The sequence below is a fragment of the Aquarana catesbeiana genome, linkage group LG13 (genome assembly GCF_042186555.1).
Source record: "Aquarana catesbeiana isolate 2022-GZ linkage group LG13, ASM4218655v1, whole genome shotgun sequence".
NCBI classification, from domain to species: domain Eukaryota; kingdom Metazoa; phylum Chordata; class Amphibia; order Anura; family Ranidae; genus Aquarana; species Aquarana catesbeiana.
This window is the reverse complement of record NC_133336.1, coordinates 191,601,497-191,621,233: the sequence shown is the minus strand read 5'-3', so window position 1 is coordinate 191,621,233 and position 19,737 is coordinate 191,601,497. Positions and strand designations below refer to the sequence as shown.

Sequence of the window (19,737 nt, the reverse complement as noted above, 5' to 3'; positions counted from 1 at the left end):
CTAATCCAACAAGCCAATGACTTACTGTACTTGTTGCCATTTTAGTTGTCACTAACATACCGCTATGTCGCAGAGATACATCTTCAGGGCAGGGGAAACCCTGAGCTCTGGTTGGGCGACCCCGTATGTGGCACAGAGAGTAACAAGATGTACCCCCATTTCTTGTCTCAGGGACAGCTGTGCAAGGCCAACCTTAGCCAAATGTCATAAAAGCTTGTGAGTTCAGGCAGTGGCAGGAAGAGAGAGAACACAGTTTGCACCACTTCCCTGCTTTCTCCTCACTGCTCCCAGCGCTGGGCTGACCGGAGTAGTGATGCTGCTGTCACTACTCTTGTCAGCCTTGAAACAGAAGGAAGGTGCCTCCATCCCTACAGTAAACCATTGCACCCAGGACAGCCGCCTCTCCTGTCCACCCCTTGTCCCGGCCCTGAGTTTAGGCCATGCTGGCTACACTACTCATGATGAAAGTCTGGAGCCACCTGAAAAGTTACTATTCCATGTTGCCTGCCAGTACTACAGAAGTGCTACTTGGTGGTATATATTGTCACTGATAGCTTTAATCTGTCGTTGAATGATAGAATATGCTACTGTATGATATTACTTTTTTTGTTTAATCGGGTAACTTTTATTACCCAGATATTTAAAAGACAATAGACAATCAAAAAATAACAAAAAAAGTACAAAAGGAAAAATACCTGATAACGAAAAACAAAAAACACTCAAATAAAGCACTTCAAGTACATGTATTAAGAACATACTAAAATAAGCGTGTAGAGCATTTGTACATAGGCGATGACTCAGAGATCGTGCAGTACGCTAAAGAAATTCAATATGCAATGAACAACATAGCTTCACCACTAACAATACCATAGACAATCCTTTTTTATTAAATGAAGTCACCATTGTGACTTTTACCAACCATTCACCCTGCCTGTCACTCACCAATCGCTATCCAGGCTTTCCCCCCCCCTCACCGGTCGGTCACCCGGCCGCAACACATACCCCAGGCTTCCCTCCTTGCGACCGGCTTTACCTGCGTCTCCTTTCCTCGTGTCTCCACCTCCCAGTGGCCAGCGTTGCTTTTCCTCTGGCATTCCTCAGGGCAACTGGCTTCCCCTGCATTTCCTCTCCTCGTGTCTCCTTCCTCCTTCTTCCCAGCGGCCTACGTAGCCTCTCCTCTGGCTTCCCTCCGGGAGACCGGCTTCCCCTGAGTCTCCTCTCCTCGTGTCTCCTCCTAGCGGCCAGAGTAGCTTCTCCTCTGGCTTCCCTCCGGGCGACCGGCTTCCCCTGCGTCTCCTCCCTCCTCCTCCCAGCAGCCAGCGTAGCTTCTCCTCTGGCTTCCCTCCAGGAGACCGGCTTCACCTTAGTCTTCTCATGTCTCCTCCCAGCGGCCAGAGTAGCTTCTCCTTTGGTTTCCCTCCGGGCGACCGGCTTCCCCTGCGTCTCCTCCCTCCTCCTCCCAGCGGCCAGCGTAGCTTCTCCTCTGGCTTCCCTCCGGGAGACCAGCTTCCACCGAGTCTCCTCTCCTCGTGTCATCTCCCAGCGGCCAGCGTAGCTTCTCCTCTGGCAACGGACGGGCGGCTGTCTAGCTTCCCCTGCTTCTCCTCTTGCGTCTCCTCCCTCCTGCTCCCAGCGGCTAACGTAGCTTCTCCTTTTGGCCAATTGGGAAATGGGTCTCAGGCCCTGCTTTCTGATTGGCCATGAGGAGAATTAGTGTGAAAATAGCGAATATTCATTCACTATTGTCACACAATTGGGTGTGCTTCGGGCGCAGTGCTCTGTGCCCCGAGCCCATCCTATTTTGAAGCCTCTTAAAGCCTCTGGCTCTAATCACGTGCTGCAAGAAAACAAACACCCCCCCTCATTGGAATCCATGCATCCAGCACCCTGCATGTAGATTAGTGGCAGGGTCCCGGGGGGCGGCGCCCGTGCGCCCCTTATGGATGGACCACCACTGTTAGAGTCCAACCACCAGGATCATATTTTTTAGAACTTTCTAAGGCACCCCCTATGCTTGTTAACTCTTCTCTCCATAATGTGAATCGTAGTATTTACCACCATTGATTGTGTGTTGGAGGTGTGGGTGATATCCATTTCTGCAATATGAGTCTGTGAGCAAGTATAGGGATCTTGTCCACATGATATGCATTTAGTCCGGAAGTAGATCCTCTGGGATGATTCCCAGGAGTGCAAATTTGGGATCTAATACCAACCTAGTTGTGTTGGAAGAACAACAGCAAAGTTGCTTTTATAGAATGTGACTATATACTGTATGCATTATACCTATCTATGCAGCAGGTGGCGCTGTAGTATTATAGTGTAATAAACATGTATGTCTATGATATTCTAACTCTATTGTATATGAGAGGAAGCGTTTTTTTTCTCACAGTTCAGTTCCTCTATCCATACTGTAAAGACATGCTTTGCAATCCTCCATGAAAGTAAAGTTGTTTCCTGTACTCAAGAAGCTTCCAGCGCATTATTCAATGCTCTGCCAACACGTTGAACAGAGGGATTTAAGAGTTGTAAAAATAATTTTCTCAGTATCGATGAAGTTTGAGGCAACTTTGTGGATAAGTGACCCAGTGGCTGAGGTACATCTAGGACACTGAAGTTGCCCTTCCCCAAGAGTGAAGCTCCTGCGGAATGTAATGTACTCTGTGTGCGATAAACAGCTGAGTCAGGTGTTGTGAGGGCAAAGGGGATGATATTACTTCAGTGGTGTATGCAGCCTATTGCATTAGTGTGTGCACCCCAGAGCACAAACACATGTGTGCATATCAGCAGAGCAGTGGACAGTGTCAATAGAGCAAAGATTGGTGTCAGCAGGGCAGTGGACGGTGTCAGTAGTTTTTTATTTTTGTTATTTTTTTACAATATTATTATTATTATTTTTATTACAATATTATTTTTATTACTTTTTTACAAATTTTTTAGGAGCCCCACTATGAAGCTTTGGTGAAATATCAAGGGTCTAGACTTGGGGTCGGCAACCCATCGATCGCAGGCTACCTGTTGACTGCGGGTAGGTGACAGGTAGACCAGGAATGGGTCTGCACCGCCGACCCCACTACTGCTAGTGCCGGTCCTTCTCTTTCCACCCCCAGCCTCCTCTGCCGCGCCTTTGATTATTCTCTCTCCCTCCACTCTGTGAACTGCGGAGACTGGCACTGATAGGTGGCACTGATGGGTGGCACTAATATGCAGCATTGATGGGCATTGATAGGCAGCACTGATGGGCACTCATAGGTGGCACTGATGGGCACTCATAGGCGTCACTGATGGGCACTGAAAGGCTTTACTGACGGGTACTTATGGGTGGCACTGATAGGTGGCACTGCTGGGCACTGATGAGCACTGATAGGCAGCACTGCTGGGCACTGATGCGCACTGATAGGCAGCACAGCCCAGGACGGAGGCTGGGGGAGGAGCTGGCCAAGTTAGGGGCTGCTCAGTCTAAAATGCCTGGGTCTATTTTTTTGTCCCAGTCCAGGCCTGGTTGACACCATTAAGTATGAAGTGATCTCCAACCGTGATGGTGTCACCCCCATCTGTGACAGTGCATGGTTTGGCGCACTGGCATAAACCACAGCATTTACAGGGGCAGCTTTGGGGTGCGCATTGTGATCCGCGCTGCTGTCCCGAACCCAGCCTGCCCAATGCCCTGCAGAGCACTGTGGCAGGCTAGACAGGAAGGAGCCCAATGCACTAGCCTGCCCAGTGTCTACTGCTCTGTCCTGCTCCTGCTGTCACTCTGCAGCCTCAGGACAGAGCACTGCGGCAGGCTAGGGGGGAGAGCTGAGCCTGTTCAGTGCCCTGGATTGCTCAGTGACCCGCACCAGGTGACACCAACCCTAGTGACCCCACTGCCCATATTTACTAATTTTAAACTTTCTTTAAGTGCTTGGTAGATGCTGAAAAGTTATAAACCCCCAGACAGTCTGTTTTTACCTTTCGCAGACTGAGTTCTTGTGTCTGCACACCTGCTCTGCAACGTGTGGGGTTCCCGCCAACCCTGCTACATTTTTAATTTATGTTACAGTATGTTGTGGAGAATGTAACAGGAGGAGCTTGGACACACAAAGGTGGATAGGATCACCCATGACAAGAGCAGAGGCAAGAATTATAGCAGAGAAATCTCAATGTTGTAGCATTTAGGAAGCCAGGGGCTGATTTAGTTCACCACGCTCCAACTTTAATTAGCCACTTCCCGGCCAGCCTATTGACAAATGACGGCTGGGCGGAACATTCGTCAATGCAGATGGGCGTCACATGACCACATGACCGATGACTGATCAGTGTACCGGACCGCTACTTGTACCATGTGATCGCTGTGACCAATCAGAGCAGATCACAAGACAATTGTAAACAATAGATGGCTTCCTTTCATTCCATTCATTGTGTATAATCGTGTGATTGGTCACAGTGATCACATGGTACAGACAGGGGCAATCACAGCCCATCTGTACCATGTGATTAGCTGTGGCCAGTCACAGCTAATCATAACAATACACGCTGAATGAATCAGTTTTATTCAGTAAAAATGGTTACTACCAGTGAAATTCACTGTTACAAGCAATCATAATGAGTAAAAAAAAAAATTATTGCCCCAGAGTAGTACAGTGTTACTATGGTAAAAAAAAAATGTAATAAAAAAGAAAAAAAAAGCAAAGCAATTATTATTATTTATTATTTTTTTACATACTATCACCAGTCAGTGTCCCTGATCTCTGCCAGACCAGTTATATAATAATACTGTACTGCACTGGTGACAGTATTTTTTTTTTTAAATGTGAATTTTTTTAATTTAATTTCTTCATTTCCAAAAAAATGCGACCAAAAATTACAACTTCAAAAAAGTTGCTATGCCTCTTACTAAATACTTAGGATTATCTGCTTTCCAAAAAGAGGTCATTTGGGGGGAATTTGTACTGTTATGAAATGAGATAGGCCGTCAGTACATCAGGATTGATCAATTTTCAGATACAGTATATATACCAAATGTATACCATAGTTTGTGGACTCTATAACTTTCCGACAGACTAAATAATAAACTGATTTGGGTTATTTTCACCAAAGAAATGTAGCAGAATTCAGTTTGGCTTAAACTTATAATGATTATTTATTCGCAACATTTTATAACAGAAACAAAGAAGAAAAGCTCAAATGGGTACAGTGTTGGTTGACCGCGCAATTGTCATTCAAAGTGCGACAGCGCTGAAAGCAGAATATTGACTTGGGCAGGAAGGGGGTAAAAGTGCCCGGTATTGAAGCGGTTAAAATAGCAACTTTTTGTAGATTGATCCTAGGACACAACATCCTATATTGGGCAATGAGAGAGGAGTGGAACAGTATGGTGAAAAAGATAACCAGCGCTGGGCCTGAGCCAAGTGGACCTGTCTATCAGGGTGAAGGCACTGGTCACTCTTGCGTTACCCTTGCTCTAATACACATCTTATATGATTCTGTATTTCAGGCCACTTGATCCTGCAGACAGCACCCTATATTCATGAAGGTGATCGCTTGATTCTGAAATGTCACCACAATCCTGGAATTATTGGAGCAAAAAGTACATTTTACAAAAATAAAGCTGAATTAAGAGGTTGGAATGAAGATCCTCTGTTTATGGAGCTAGGTATTACCATGAACGCATCTGGTGTGTACAGCTGTATAAAAAATGTATCTTTGGATGCCAAGAGCTCTCTGTCCACAGCGTATGCTACCATAAAAGTCAAAGGTAAGGTCTGAATACTGAATTTGGGATGAGCGAGGTTTTATCTCTTGCAGTTCTCCTATTTATGTCCAGAGCGCCAACTATTTAGCCTGTATTAAGCTTCATGGTGGGATAGCACTGTCACTCGGAAGCTCCTCAGTGATTGGAGAAACCATCAAGGGGTGGGTGACAGTGGCAGGGACGTGAAAGAAAAAATAAAATTGGGAATAATGGAAATTCCAACATCTACATTATGAGATATACAAAAAGTTAAAAGATAAATAGGGCTACGAAAAAGAAAAAAAATCCATATAAATAAACATATAAATCAAGTGATTGAATAACAGTAATAATCAACATCCAAGGTAGTCTCTCACCATAGTGTCCTATGGTCCTAAAAATCATGTGCTCCACCATCTGTGATGCTCTCCATCACTATAGGAAGAACCATCAAATTTAAAGTAATAGTAAAGCCTTGTGTCAACTGTCTGGTTTTCCTGAAGGCACTGATGATGTAGCTCTGACCACATTAATGCCCCCTGAGAAGGCAACATCACCAGTGCCTTTAGGGAGATCTCCTACCTAATCTGCAAAACCTTGCAGTATTGTTGTACTGAGCATATGTGAGATGGAGCGCATAACCGCATACTGCTCATCTTGTGCCTGTGCCTTATGATGTTACATTCATTTGTTTAACCACTTCAGCCCCCGGAAGAGTTGGCTACTGAATGACCGGGCCATTTTTTGCGATTCGGCACTGCGTCGCTTTAACTGACAATTGCGCGGTCGTGCGACGTTGCAACCAAACAAAATTGACGTCCTTTTTTTCCCACAAATAGAGCTTTCTTTTGGTGGTATTTGATCGCCTCTGCGGTTTTTATTTTTTGCGCTATAAACAAAAAAAGAGCGACAATTTTGAAAAAAAACACAATATTTTGTACTTTTTGCTATAATAAATATCCACATTTTTTTTTTTAAAAAGGAAATTTTTTTCTCAGCTTAGGCCGATACGTATTCTTCTACATATTTTTGGTAAAAAAAAATCGCAATAAGTGTATATTGATTGGTTTGCGCAAAAGTTATAGCATCTACAAAATAGGGGATAGATTTATAGCATTTTTATTATTATTATTTTTTTTTACTAGTAATGGCGGGATCTGTGATTTTTATCGGGGCTGTGACATTATGGTGGACACATCGGACACTTTTGACACTATTTTGGAACCATTGAGATTTATACAGCGATCAGTGCTATAAAAATGCACTGATTACTGTAAAAATGTCACTGGCCGGGAAGGGGTTAACACTAGGGGGCGATCAAGGGGTTAGCTGTGTTCCCTGTGTGTGTTTCTAACTGTAGGGGGTGGGGACTGACCTAGAGGAAGTGACGGATCGTGGTTCCTAGCTATTAGGAACTCACGATCTGTCACTCTTCACAGAACAGAAAAGGGATTTGTGTGTTTACATACGCAAACGTCCCTGTTCTGCCTCTCGTGCCCGCGATCGCTCATGACCGGTGGTCATCGCGACCGTCAGCCACGAGCATCAGCACCACTGCAGTGCAACGTATAGCTACGACATTTTACGGCATCATGCCGACCTGCCGTAGTATAATGACGGCGGCTGTTCGGCAAGCGGTTAAAAAAAAAAAGCCTTCCTCCGGGATCTTGCCTTTTTTTTAAATACAGACAAATGTAGCATTGTATGGGATATGTGCGAGATGAGCCGCAGGATGTCATGCGCTCCATACGACTATATTGCAAACCGACACTGGAAAGAATTATTAACATGGAGGTGTGGAAGCAAGGCACGGGCAGTAGAGAGGTACAATGATAAGGATTAAAGGTGGAGAGGTAGACATTTCGGACAATTCCATGCTCCCAACTTTCATGCTCCCAACTGTGTTTGGGGTTGGTCCTTCCTGTTCCAATATAACTGGGCACCAGTGCACAAAGCAAGGTCCATAAAGACATGGATGAGCGAGTTTCGGGTGGAGGAACTTGACTGGCCTACACAGAGTCCTAACTTCAACCCAACAGAACACCTTTAAGATGAATTAGAGCGGAAACTGTGAGCCAGGCCTTCGTGTCCAACATCAGTGCCTGACCTCATAAATGCGCTTCTGGAAGAATGGTCAAACATTCCCATAGACACACTCCTAAACCTTGTGGACAGCCTTCCCAGAAGAGGTAAAGCAAAAGGAGGACCAACTCAATGTTTAACCCTACGGACTATGACTGGGATACCATTAAAGTGTGCGTGTAAAGGCAGCCTTCCCAGAGGAGTTGAAGCTGTTATAGCTGCAAAGGGTGGGCCAACTCAATATAGATAGATATAGATCCCAAAAGGCCCTTGTGAAGCTGCACAGTCTGCAAAAAATGTTCCATCTACCTCTACCTTATAATCAATTGTCATGTTCAATTCTCTCTCTATTCTTGTCTTTGGACATAGCAGGGTAACATATTGCTTGTTCTTTCAAACCTTGACGAGCCATCTGTTGCTTCCATAACACTTGAAATTTGCAGCCCTTTTGGGATTCCAGTCCCGTTCCCTGATATGAGTAGGAAATTGGCCATTAAGGATGAATGACTCACATGATAGTTCCTGAAACTTGAGAGCTCCTTGTTTATTTCCGAGCAAACCATTTTTCCTTGAGCCGCTCCATGGCTAATGCCAAAAGTCTTTCTTATGTTTCTGTATTAGGGTGTTACCAACTGGCACACAGTGAATAGTGGTCATGGTCATACTTGGGAACAGGATAGAACTAACATACAGTAGATGGAAAACACTGGGAGGGTTTGTACATACAAGCTTCACTATGTGAAAAAGAAACATGTCACGGAATATTTGCAAAGCGGTCATCAAGCTTCCTGTTGCTTCGTTGAAGTTTTTAAAGCCAACTTCAGCTCCAGTATTGGGAAGTTGAACACTTGATCTTAATGGTAGAGCTGACTGTCCTTTAAACAAACTGATAGCAGACTTCATTAGGCTTTTAACAGGCTTCAAGTAATGCTGAAGTTTACTGATGCATACTATAGCCTGTTAGCAGTTTGATGAAAGCAGTGGCACTATTCTTCCCACTTACACCAATAACAGAACACCATTCCTCCCATTGACACCAACAACGGGGCTCCATTTTCATACTTATACCAATGATGAGGCACTATTCCTCCCACTAACACCAATAATGGAACGCTATCCCTCCCACTGACACCATTGGTGGGGCACTATTCATCCCATTGACACCAATGATGAGGCACTATTTCTCCAACTGATACCAATAATGGGGCACTATTCCTCCCACTGATACTAATGATGGTGCGCTATTTAATTCACTGATACCAATGATGGGGCACTATTCCTTCCACTGATGCCAATGATGGGGCACTATTCCTCCTACTGATGGGGCACTATTCCTATCATTGACACCAATGATGGAGTATTATTCCTCCCACTGACACCAGCAATGGGGAATTATTTCTCCCACTTACACCAATGATGGGCACTATGGGCACTATTCCCTCCTTTTATGCCAATGATGGGGCACCATTTCCCCCATTGACACAAACAGCGGAACACTATCCCTCCCACTGATGCCAATGACAGGGCATTATTTCTCCCACTGATACGAATGATGTAGCTCTATTCATCCCACTGATACCAATAATGGGACACTATTCCCACTACTGATACTAATGACGGGGCACTATTTCTCTCATTGACCCCAATAATAGGGCACTATTCCTCCCACTGATACCAATGATGGGGCACTATTCCTTCACCTGACACCAGTGATGGGGCACTATTCGTATCATTGATACCAATGATGGGGCACTATTTCTCCCACTGATACCAATGATGGGGCACTATTCCTACCATTGATGCCAATGATGGGGCACTATTCCTCCCGCTGACACCAATGATGAAGCACTATTCCTCCCACTTACACCCGCAATGGGGCATTATTCCCTCCACTTACACCAATGATGGGGCACTATTCCTCCCACTTACACCAATGATGGGGCACTATTCCCTCCACTTATGCCAACGATGGGACACTATTCCTTCCACTTATGCCAATGATGGGGCACTATTCCTTCCACTAATGCCAATGATGGGGCACTATTCCTTCCAATTATACCAATGATGGGGAACTATTCCTTCCAATTATACCAATGATGGGGCACCATTCCTCCCACTGACACCAATAATGTGGCACTATGCCTCCCACTGATTTCAATGATAGGGTATTATTCCTCTCTTTTTTTTTTTTTTAGAATTGACAATTTTTATTGAAATTTTATGTTTTTCAATACAAAGATAGAAAAAGATAACTTTCACTGGATAGCATGCAAGCTCCCATTATCAAACAGGCGTACAAACAGTCAAAGTTATATAGAGAGATCTTAGATATAGTAGATATCGTTTTGGATGGAAAGGAACATCCTCCTCGAACAGCTGATGGAGGAGATCCCAGACCGAGTGCCAATATGGCTGTAGAAATGGGCATTGCCAATGGATATGAAATAATGTGCCCCAATCGCCAAAGCACATTCGGCAGTGATCTGAGGTCGATGGGTATATAGCATGTGAATGGGATGGTGTCATGCGCCAAAAAAAGTTTACTTTTTGAGTTTTCTCCCAGGTATTATTCCTTTCACCGACACCAGTGATGGGGCACTATTTCTTCCAACAACTCCAACAGCTGTGCAGAATTCCTTCTATTAACACAAACAATAGGGCACTATTCCTCCCACTGACACCAACCATGGGATACTATCCCTTTCATTGACAGTTGGTTTAAAGCAGTGGCACTATTCTTCCCACTTACACCAATAACAGAGCACTGTTCCCCCCATTGACACCAACAATTAAGCTGTTTTCCCACCGATACCGATGATGGGGCACTATTCCTTCTACTGACACCAATGATGGGGCACTATAGCACTGCCATGAAATAGAACCTGTCACCAACTTAAAAAATTGCAGACACAAGAACAGAAAAATCAAGTCATTGAAATGCTTACGTGCAGCATTTTACTTTTCTGTAAATTTAGTGAGTAGAAAAATGATGTCAACACAGGGTGGTACAACAAGAAAATATACCATGCCCTGTCCTAATAATTGTTGCTGGAAATCAGGAATAAAGAAGGAATGAACTTTGTAGGCATAATTAAAACATTTTTGTATACAAACGTTATTATAACAAAAAAGTATATTTATATAGCACAAACAAGTATAAAATACATACACCAAGGGATTTTGAGTAAAAGATATATTACTGACTGACTAAAGGTAATTTAGTCCTCTACTCAGTTAAAAACAAAAACTAAATGAGTCCATAGCATCCCTAAGGTTGGTGCGTTCCCCAACAACAATACCACGGCAGCTGACCATCCAATACTATCCTGGTGAGAATGATCTTGGGGACCGGCAACACCAACTCAAGGTATGTCAGATCAGCTCAAAGATTGCTCAATGTTTGCTTGACTAGTTTCGTGCAGGAACGCGCTTCTTCAGGAGCTAATCACATAAGGTAATGAAATAATACCAATTAACAACGCGGTTGGGCGGATGCGAAAACATGAAAAGGCCATGCAGGTTATATAAGGCAAATATGGGGGAGTCCTACAGGCAGCAGCCACTGAGACAGTATAACTGTTGAGCTGCAGAGTGCGGACTGGGCAGAGTGTATAACTGTTAAACTGCAGAGTGCAGAGTGGGCCAGGATCAGGGGCGGACGGGGAGATTTTGGGGATAGAAGGCTTCTGAAGCACAATACACCCTCTGGTCCTCCTCACATAGGCTCCCACAACCTCCCCTCTGATTCAGGCGCCGATAAGCAGAGCCGGCACAGGCAGAGGGAAGAGTGCACACGTGTCCTGATCACAGTGAGCCGGCAGCTCACACACAGAACTCCGCTCTTTCCTTTCGCTCTTGTAGCTGCACAGGCGCCCCTATCCCTTGCTATTCCTACACCTCACCACCAGACTCCTGCCACTCCCCGACACCTAAAAAGCCACCAGGGAATCAGCGAAAGCATTTGGGGAGGGCACCCAAGTAGCCCCTTGCCTGAAGATATGGTGCCTTATTCTGCCCCCTCTGCCACAATCTCCCCAGACCCTGTCAGCTTGGAGATAGTGATGGCAGCAATTACCTCCTGCCAGAATACTCTTACCACCAAAATAGAGCATGGTACAGACGGATATAGGCCTGATATGTCAGGATCTGGACTCCTTTCGCTCCCACATAACTGCCGTGGAACAGAGGATGATCGACATGGAAGATAAGTTACATGAGCAAATGTTAGCTCTCCATACATTACAAACAAAGGTCCATTCCATGGAAGTCAGAGCTGAAGACACAGAAAACAGGAACCGGCACAACAATCTTCGCATTCTGAGCTTGGGAGAGGGCACAGATCCAATTGCTTTCACTGAGAGGCTGCTAAAATCTCTGCTCCCCAAAGCACTGTTCTCTGGATCTTTCACTTTGGAAAGTGTGCACCATATGCCAGCCACCTCTTCTGGTAGCTGGCTGTGAAGGGGGGGGGTGGAGAATTTGTGAAGAGCAGGGGGGGTTGTGAAGAGCTGTGAAGAATGGGGGGAGGGGGGATTTGCGAATAGGGGAATTTGTGAAGAGCTGGGGAGTTTACATATGAAGGGGTGGTTCTTAAACAGGAAAGGGTAGGACAAATTTAGATAGGGGGCGGTGCCTGGTCTTAGTCTTACCTAGGGCAGCACAAAACTGAAATACAACACTGGGCAAAGATCTTGGTTAAGTTCAAAGGTGGTGTGGGTCTGTATAGCTGTTGAATGCAAGCAAAACAGAACAGTTCTGAGAAACTATCTTGATAGAAAAGTCCTTAGACAGGCACCTAGGACAGTACAGCAACTAGCATTCCACCAGTACCTTGACAAGTAAATCCCAATTCTAGTAGCGGCAGCTGGTTACTTTCCCCATGCCCCTATGACAACATCCCTTCTTTCCAATGCTATAGCTTTGAGCCTACCTACCTCCTTCCTTAGGACTGCTTGCCTGCACTAGCCCCACCTCTGAGGAACTCTTGCTCATTGCTGCATTGTGCCAACAGTCTAAACCTGGCAAGAAATGTCAAGTCGCATAGCAATAGCTCAGCCACATTATTTGTTCTTTTAAAAAGAATGTATAGTTTTGGTTTTTGGTTTTTTAAGGAGAAGTTTTGGATATCAAAAAAACAAATATACATACTCACCTAGGAGGTCTGATGCTGCATCTGTCCCTTGCCACCTCTAAGCCTGAGAACTGAGTGATCAAAGAATGCCTGCTGTCGGCTGAATATGGGTCCCAGAAATGCAGAACGAAGTGCACTCCTGTGACCCACAGGAGAAGAAGGGCCAAAAGGGCTTTGACCCTACTTCTTCTTTAACCACTTGCCTACAGGGCACTTTCACCCTTTCCTGCCCAGACCAATTTTCAGCTTTCAGCGCCGTCACACTTTGAATGACAATGCACCCACACTGTACCTAAATTAAATTTTTTACATTTTTTTTACACAAATAGAGCTTTCTTTTGGTGGAATTTAATCACCACTTTTTTGGTTTTTGCTAAACAAATGAAAAAAAAGTCAAAACATTTTGAAAAAAAACAAACATTTTCCATAGTTTGTTACAAAATTTTCCAAACAGGTACATTTTCTCCTTTACTGATGGGCAATGAGGAGGCTGCACTGATGGGCTCTGATAGGCAGTACTGAAGGGCACTAATAGGTGACGCTAATGAGGAGGCACTGATTGGCAGCACTGAATGGCACTGATGAGGCGGCACTGATGGGCTCTCATAGGCAGCACTGAAGGGCACTGATAGGTGACGCTAATGAGGAGGCACTGATTGGCAGCACTGAATGGCACTGATGAGGCGGCACTGATGGGCTCTGATAGGCAGCACTGAAGGGCAATGATAGGTGGCACTGATAGGCAGCACTGATAGGTGATGCTGATGAGGAGGCACTGATGAGGCAGCACTGAATGGCACTGATGAGGTGACACTGATGAGGCGGCACTGATGGGCTCTGATAGGCAGCACTGAAAGGGCACTGATAGGTTGTACTGATAGGTGACACTGATGAGAAGGCACTGATTGGCAGCACTGATTGGTAGTACTGGTGGGCACTGTTGAGACTGCACTGATAATCAGTGCCCTGATTATCAGTGCTGATGTTCCTTCAACACAAGCCGGTTGCTGGCTCTTTTTTTTCTCTTCTCACGCTGTCAGCTCTTGCCTCTCTTCCATAAAGGCCAGATATGTGGAGTACACGACTAATAGTTGTCCTGTGGACAGATTCTCCCACCTGAGCTGTGGATCTCTGCAGTTCCTCCAGAGTTACCATGGGCCTCTTGGAGGCTTCTCTGATGAATGCTCTCCTTGCCCGACCTGTCAGTTTAGGTGGACGGCCATGTCTTGGTAGGTTTGCAGTTGTGCCATGCTCTTTCCATTTTCGGATGATGGATTGAACAGAGCTCCGTGAGATGTTCAAAGCTTGGAATATTTTTTTAATAACCTAACCCTGCTTTAAACTTCTCCACAACTTTATCCCTGACCTGTCTGGTGTGTTCCTTGGCCTTCATGGTGCTGTTTGTTCACTAAGGTTCTCTAACAAACCTGAGGGCTTCACAGAACAGCAGTATTTATACTGAGATTAAATTACACACAGGTGGGACTCTATTTACTTTTTAGGTGACTTCTGAAGGCAATTGGTTTCACTGAATTGTAGTTAGGGGTATCAGAGAAAAGGGGGCTGAATACAAATGAATGTCACACTTTTCACATATTTATTTGTAAACAATTTATCATTTTTCTTCCACTTCACAATTATGTGGCACTTTGTGCTGGCCTCTCACATAAAATCCAAAGAAAATACATGGACGTTTGTGGTTGTAACATGAAAAATGTGGGAAATTACAAGGGGTATGAATACTTCTTCAAGGCACTGTGTATATATATATATATTGTACATGTATAATGGATATACTAAAAGTGGTTGTAAACCTCAGGCATGAAATATGAACAAAGCATATCCCTCTACAGTATAGTGTATACTTGTCTCAGAGCACTAAGTGCCATTTCTATATGCTGCCTCATTCCTCTGCTATAAGCATGAGTCACTTCTGACAAGTTTTCATGACACCAAGAGAAAAAAGGTGACAGGGCGGGATCTCCAGCACACATAATATGATTGACAGCCTCAGCACTGTTCCGGTGTGCCGTGTGAAGGGGGTGTGTCCCTTCCCTTCAATCAGCTCTCCCCACTGAGCTCTGCAGAGCATAACTTCACCTCTCCACAACCTTTTTCCTGACAGCTCAGATAAGCTTTTTAAGGCCTGCAGCTAAACAGGTACAACTTGTAGGAGGATTTGTTTCATCTCTGTGTATCACCTGAGGTCAGTCACTTTACTGGGTATGTGGAAGGTTTTACAACCACTTTAATGTAAGTAACTGTATCAGTCTGTGTTTCAAAACCCTGTTTCTATATATAGTAGGTAATTAAACATGTACATGGTGGGCAGCCATACCTGCTCATGGCTCTGTTTTTTCCTTCATAAAAGAACGACCATTTACCCTGTGACATTTGTGTTTTACAGAACTATTTACAGTCCCTGTAATTAGTGTGACCCCAAATAAAGTGAATCTAACATGTCAGGCGACTGCCTCGACATACAAGCTGAAAACAGAACTGTGGTATGGGTTCTACAAAGATGGAGAGAACATTCAGAAATTCAGCCCAACTAATCAATGTAAAATTCCAGCCGGAAAAGGTTCTGGGAAATATTCCTGTGCTGTGATACCTAAAACGAGCAGTGTGACAAAGAAAAGCGAAGCAATATATCTAAAAAGTAAGTATTTATCAAAAATTGGTAGATAGTATAAAGCAAGGGGGTCAAACTCAATTTCATCGAGTGCCGCATTAGCAGTATAGTTGCCCGCAAAGGTCCGGTTCCTATTCCTTTATATTGGCTTTTAAAATGTACAAATGCAGCAATTTAGAAATCAGATGAAAGGTTTAGCTCCGGGAAACACTTTTAGAAAGAAAACAAAGTGCATTTTATATACAACTATATAGATCAGACCAAAATGAGGGACAAATGAGGAGGAAAGAGGGACAGAGGGACATTGCTCCAAACCAGTGACAGTTGGGAGCTATGAATATACTATATTTATTTATATACACTCACTTCATTGCTAAAATTATTGTTAAAGCGAAGTTCCAACCAAAAGTGGAACTTCCGTTTTAAGCACTCCTCGCCCCCTTTACATGCCACATTTGTCATGTCATTTTTTGGTGGGGTGCCTAGTTTTGAGTGGGACTTCCTGTCCTACTTCCTGCTTCCGACTTCAGGCAGCCTAGGCGACTCCTCCTCTCCCTCTTAGGCAGCCCCTCCCTTTCGGCAATCTTCTGGGACACGTCACAGGTCCCAGAAGAATGTCTGTCCACATGGTCACACAAAGTTGGACGGAAATTCCGAACGTCAAGAACGCGGTGACGTACAACACGTACGACAAGCCGAGAAAAATGAAGTACAATAGCCAGTGCGGCTCTTCTGCTTGATTGCGAGCATGCGTGGCACTTTGTGCGTCGGAATTTTGTACACACGATCGGAATTTCAGACAACGGATTTTGTTGTCGGAAAATTTGAGAACCAACTCTCAAATTTTGTGTGACGGAAATTCCGATGGAAAATGTCCGATGGAGCCTACACAGGGTCGGAATTTCTGACAAAAAGCTCTCATCGAACATTTTCCGTCGGAAAATCCGACTGCGTGTACTGGGGCATTAGAGGATATGTGATACAACTGACCTCATCTCATATGGAAATTTTTCTATTCCTATGTGGAGTATTGCTAGTGCGGGATTAGGGGTTGTAATTATGCCAGTGATTGAGGATATCAACTGGAATACTTGGTTCCAGAAGTTAGTTAAGCATGGGCATTCCCAGAACATATGTAGGAGGTGGCCCCGGAGGCCACAATTCCGCCAACATAGAGGTGAAGTGTTTGGGAAGAATTTTGTCAATCTGCAGGGGGTGTATTGCCATCTGTTTGTCACCTTAAGCGTCATTTCCCAATGGCTTACGCAATGGGATGATTTTTGGATTGTTTGGAATGCTTTCTGCCACTGGTCGTGTGATTGTGATATCTAAATCTGTTTCCCAGAAAAAATAAAGGGACTTTTTTGGACTTTGTAGGCACAGTAACACCAATTCTCTTATAAAAATAGTTTATTGAAAAAACACATAATTATACATTAATTGTTAAAAAGACCAAAAACATTGAGGTAGAACAAATATTTCATATGATCGTTGCTATACAAAACCACCTCTACATATATGGAACCTCGGATATACAAGGATAACTTATCCAAAAATAAGTAGATATCCAAGGGCGTGGCTGGACAGCAATTCAACAACAGATAGCTTCATATCAAAAAATGCTCTACATGTTCCGCGTGTCTAGACGCTTCTTCAGGAGCAGAATCAGTTGTGGCTAACAAATTGGACAAAATTGATGTAATTAATATACAGTAATTAATAGTAATACATGAAGGTAAAAAAATATACAAGTGGTATGAATGGTTCAAGAACCTCAAACAGCCCGACAGCAAAGGCGAGGGGTGAAACGCCCAAAAAGGGGCGATGAAAAGACACCATGGGGGCATGCAAAATATATTATTATCGTATGAATGGGGGAGTAAGAGAAAGAGGACATCACAGGTGAAGATCCAATTGGAAGACATACATGTATCTGAAGAAGGGGAGGGGGAGAAAGGTGGGGAAGGGGGGGGGGGGGGAAGGGGGAGGGAGGAGGCGGGGGGGAAACACTTAAGGTACTTACTATAGTGGTTAAAAGTAAGAATGCACCTGCATTAATAGAAACGACGGTGGAACAGGACTAAGTAGCATACGTAATCTATGGTCCAAAGTAGTTGTGTATATTCACATTACCTAAAAAAATATATATAGAGAGAGTAATTAATAGTCGATAGTAAAGGTGATCTAAGTAGCTCATCCATGATAGAACACTCACCGGCATGACGACTTTGTTTTGGGATACTCTGTATACTGGAAAGTATGAGGGTAGAGGCTAATCCTATGGACATTGCTGGTTAGCAGATGTCCGTGGGTGAAAAGGGATCCAAAGGGAGCCTAAGCCATATATATGGATCATCCGACACCATTCAACCCGAATGTGTTTGCAGTGGGATATAGTCTACCTGAAGTATAAAAGTGTATACACCGGTAAGGAGAGGACCAAGGACTAATACGTTACATAATCAGGAGAAAAGATAGTCTACATAAGTAGGGAAAATCAAAATGAGGATGTAATCCTTGCAAATGGACCAAATAGTACCTGGACCATGAGGGCAGAGCGTTCCGACCCAACCGTCAGTGATATCAGCTGTACACCATGCAGGACGTGGTCTTATTTAAATGCACGTCCCGTCTGTACTCAGCAAATCGGCGCCGCTGACGTGACGTCATCCGGACCGGCCGAACAGGTTCCAGTGCGCATGCGCGCCGTGATTTCTCAGCAAAATAAAGCCTGGAGACATGGATGGATGGATGGATGGATGGGGGAGTTTGCATTGATTAATAAAAATTAATTAAGCAGCATTTTTGGTTTAAGTTCCTTCTAAATGTATGAATATTCTTTTTCCCTTTTTTTCAGGTTCTAAGGCAGCGCTTACACAGAACATTGTTGGGCTGGCACTATATGAGTGTATATTGATAATGTCTTTCATGTTCATCCTCTATTAACAAACAATCAAACTATTAAAAAAAGACATTTATAAAACACCTAATATATATATATATATATATTTTTTTTTGTTTTGTTTTGTTTTTTGTTTTTTTTTTTTTGTTTTTTTGTTTTGTTTTGTTTTGTTTTTTTAAGTAGAGCTTTTTATAAATAACATTTTGCCATATATGGTTTTTTAACTGCATTAATTAGTTGTACTAAAATGATTAGGCCTAAACCATTATTTTAATGTTTTTTTTTTTTTTGTGATAGTTTTCCTTTATATTTCTGTAAGTGAAGATTCCACCTCTCCATAAATGCTGATGCCTTATTACCTACTGGATCATCTTGATTGTGGGCTCTGCTGAGTATAGGTCGATGACATCATCATAGATCGCTCATCCTCCATTTTTCCTCCCATATTGCTGCTGCCTTTCCTTAATGTGTATTCTGTAAATTTTACATTTGTAATACAATTAAAGACCTCCGGGCAAATATAAAAACCAGTCTGGAATGTGCATCTTATTATTATTTTTATTATTATATAGCACCAACAGTTTGCGCAGTGCTTTACAAAATAAAAGTGAGAATACAGTTACAATACAATAAAATACAAGAGGGTTAAGAGGGCCCTGCTCAGAAGAGCTTACAATCGGGTGGGGCAGGTGGTACAAAAGGTTGTGACTCTGGGGAATGAGCTGATGGAAGTGGTAAAAGATAAGTTGGAGGTGTGATAGGCTTCCCTGAAGAGATGAGTTTTCAGGGATCATCTGAAGGCAGCCAAGGTAGGAGATAGCCAGACAAATTGAGGTAGAGAGTTCCAAAGGATGGGAGAGGCTCTGGAGAAGTCCTGGAGATGAGCATGGGAGGAGGAGACAAGGGAGCTTGAGAGTATGAGGTCTTGAGAAGAGCGGAGAGGACGGTTTGGGTGATATCTGGAGACCAGATTGGTGATGTAGCTCGGGGCAGAGTTGTGAATGGCTTTGTATGTTGTGGTTAATATTTTGAACTTAATTCGCTGGGCAATAGGGATTGGAGGAGAGGGTTGGCAGACACTGAGCGGTTGGGAAGGTGGATAAGTCTGGCAGGACCATTCATGATAGAATGAAGAGGGGATAGCCTATGGAGAGGTAGGACAATGAGAAGGGGGTTGCAATAGTCAAGGCGAGAGACAACAAGGGAGTGAATGAGGAGCTTGGTGGTTTTATTTGTTAAAAAGGGGCGTATTTTAGAGATGTTATGGAGGTGAATTC

The 19,737-nt window shown here is 43.9% G+C and overlaps 1 protein-coding gene across 1 annotated transcript in view; it reads left to right on the top strand.

Moving 5' to 3' along the window:
* LOC141117055 (Fc receptor-like protein 5) overlaps positions 1-18,985 on the top strand; it is a 49,788-nt gene extending 30,803 nt beyond the window's left edge. Inside the window, exons 4-6 of the mRNA XM_073609654.1 lie at positions 5,477-5,737; positions 15,334-15,585; positions 18,416-18,985. Of these exons, the coding sequence (XP_073465755.1) occupies positions 5,477-5,737; positions 15,334-15,585; positions 18,416-18,504 (602 nt within the window). The 3' untranslated portion in view covers positions 18,505-18,985. The remainder of the gene's footprint in view (positions 1-5,476; positions 5,738-15,333; positions 15,586-18,415) is intronic.
* The last annotated feature ends 752 nt before the right edge of the window (positions 18,986-19,737 follow it).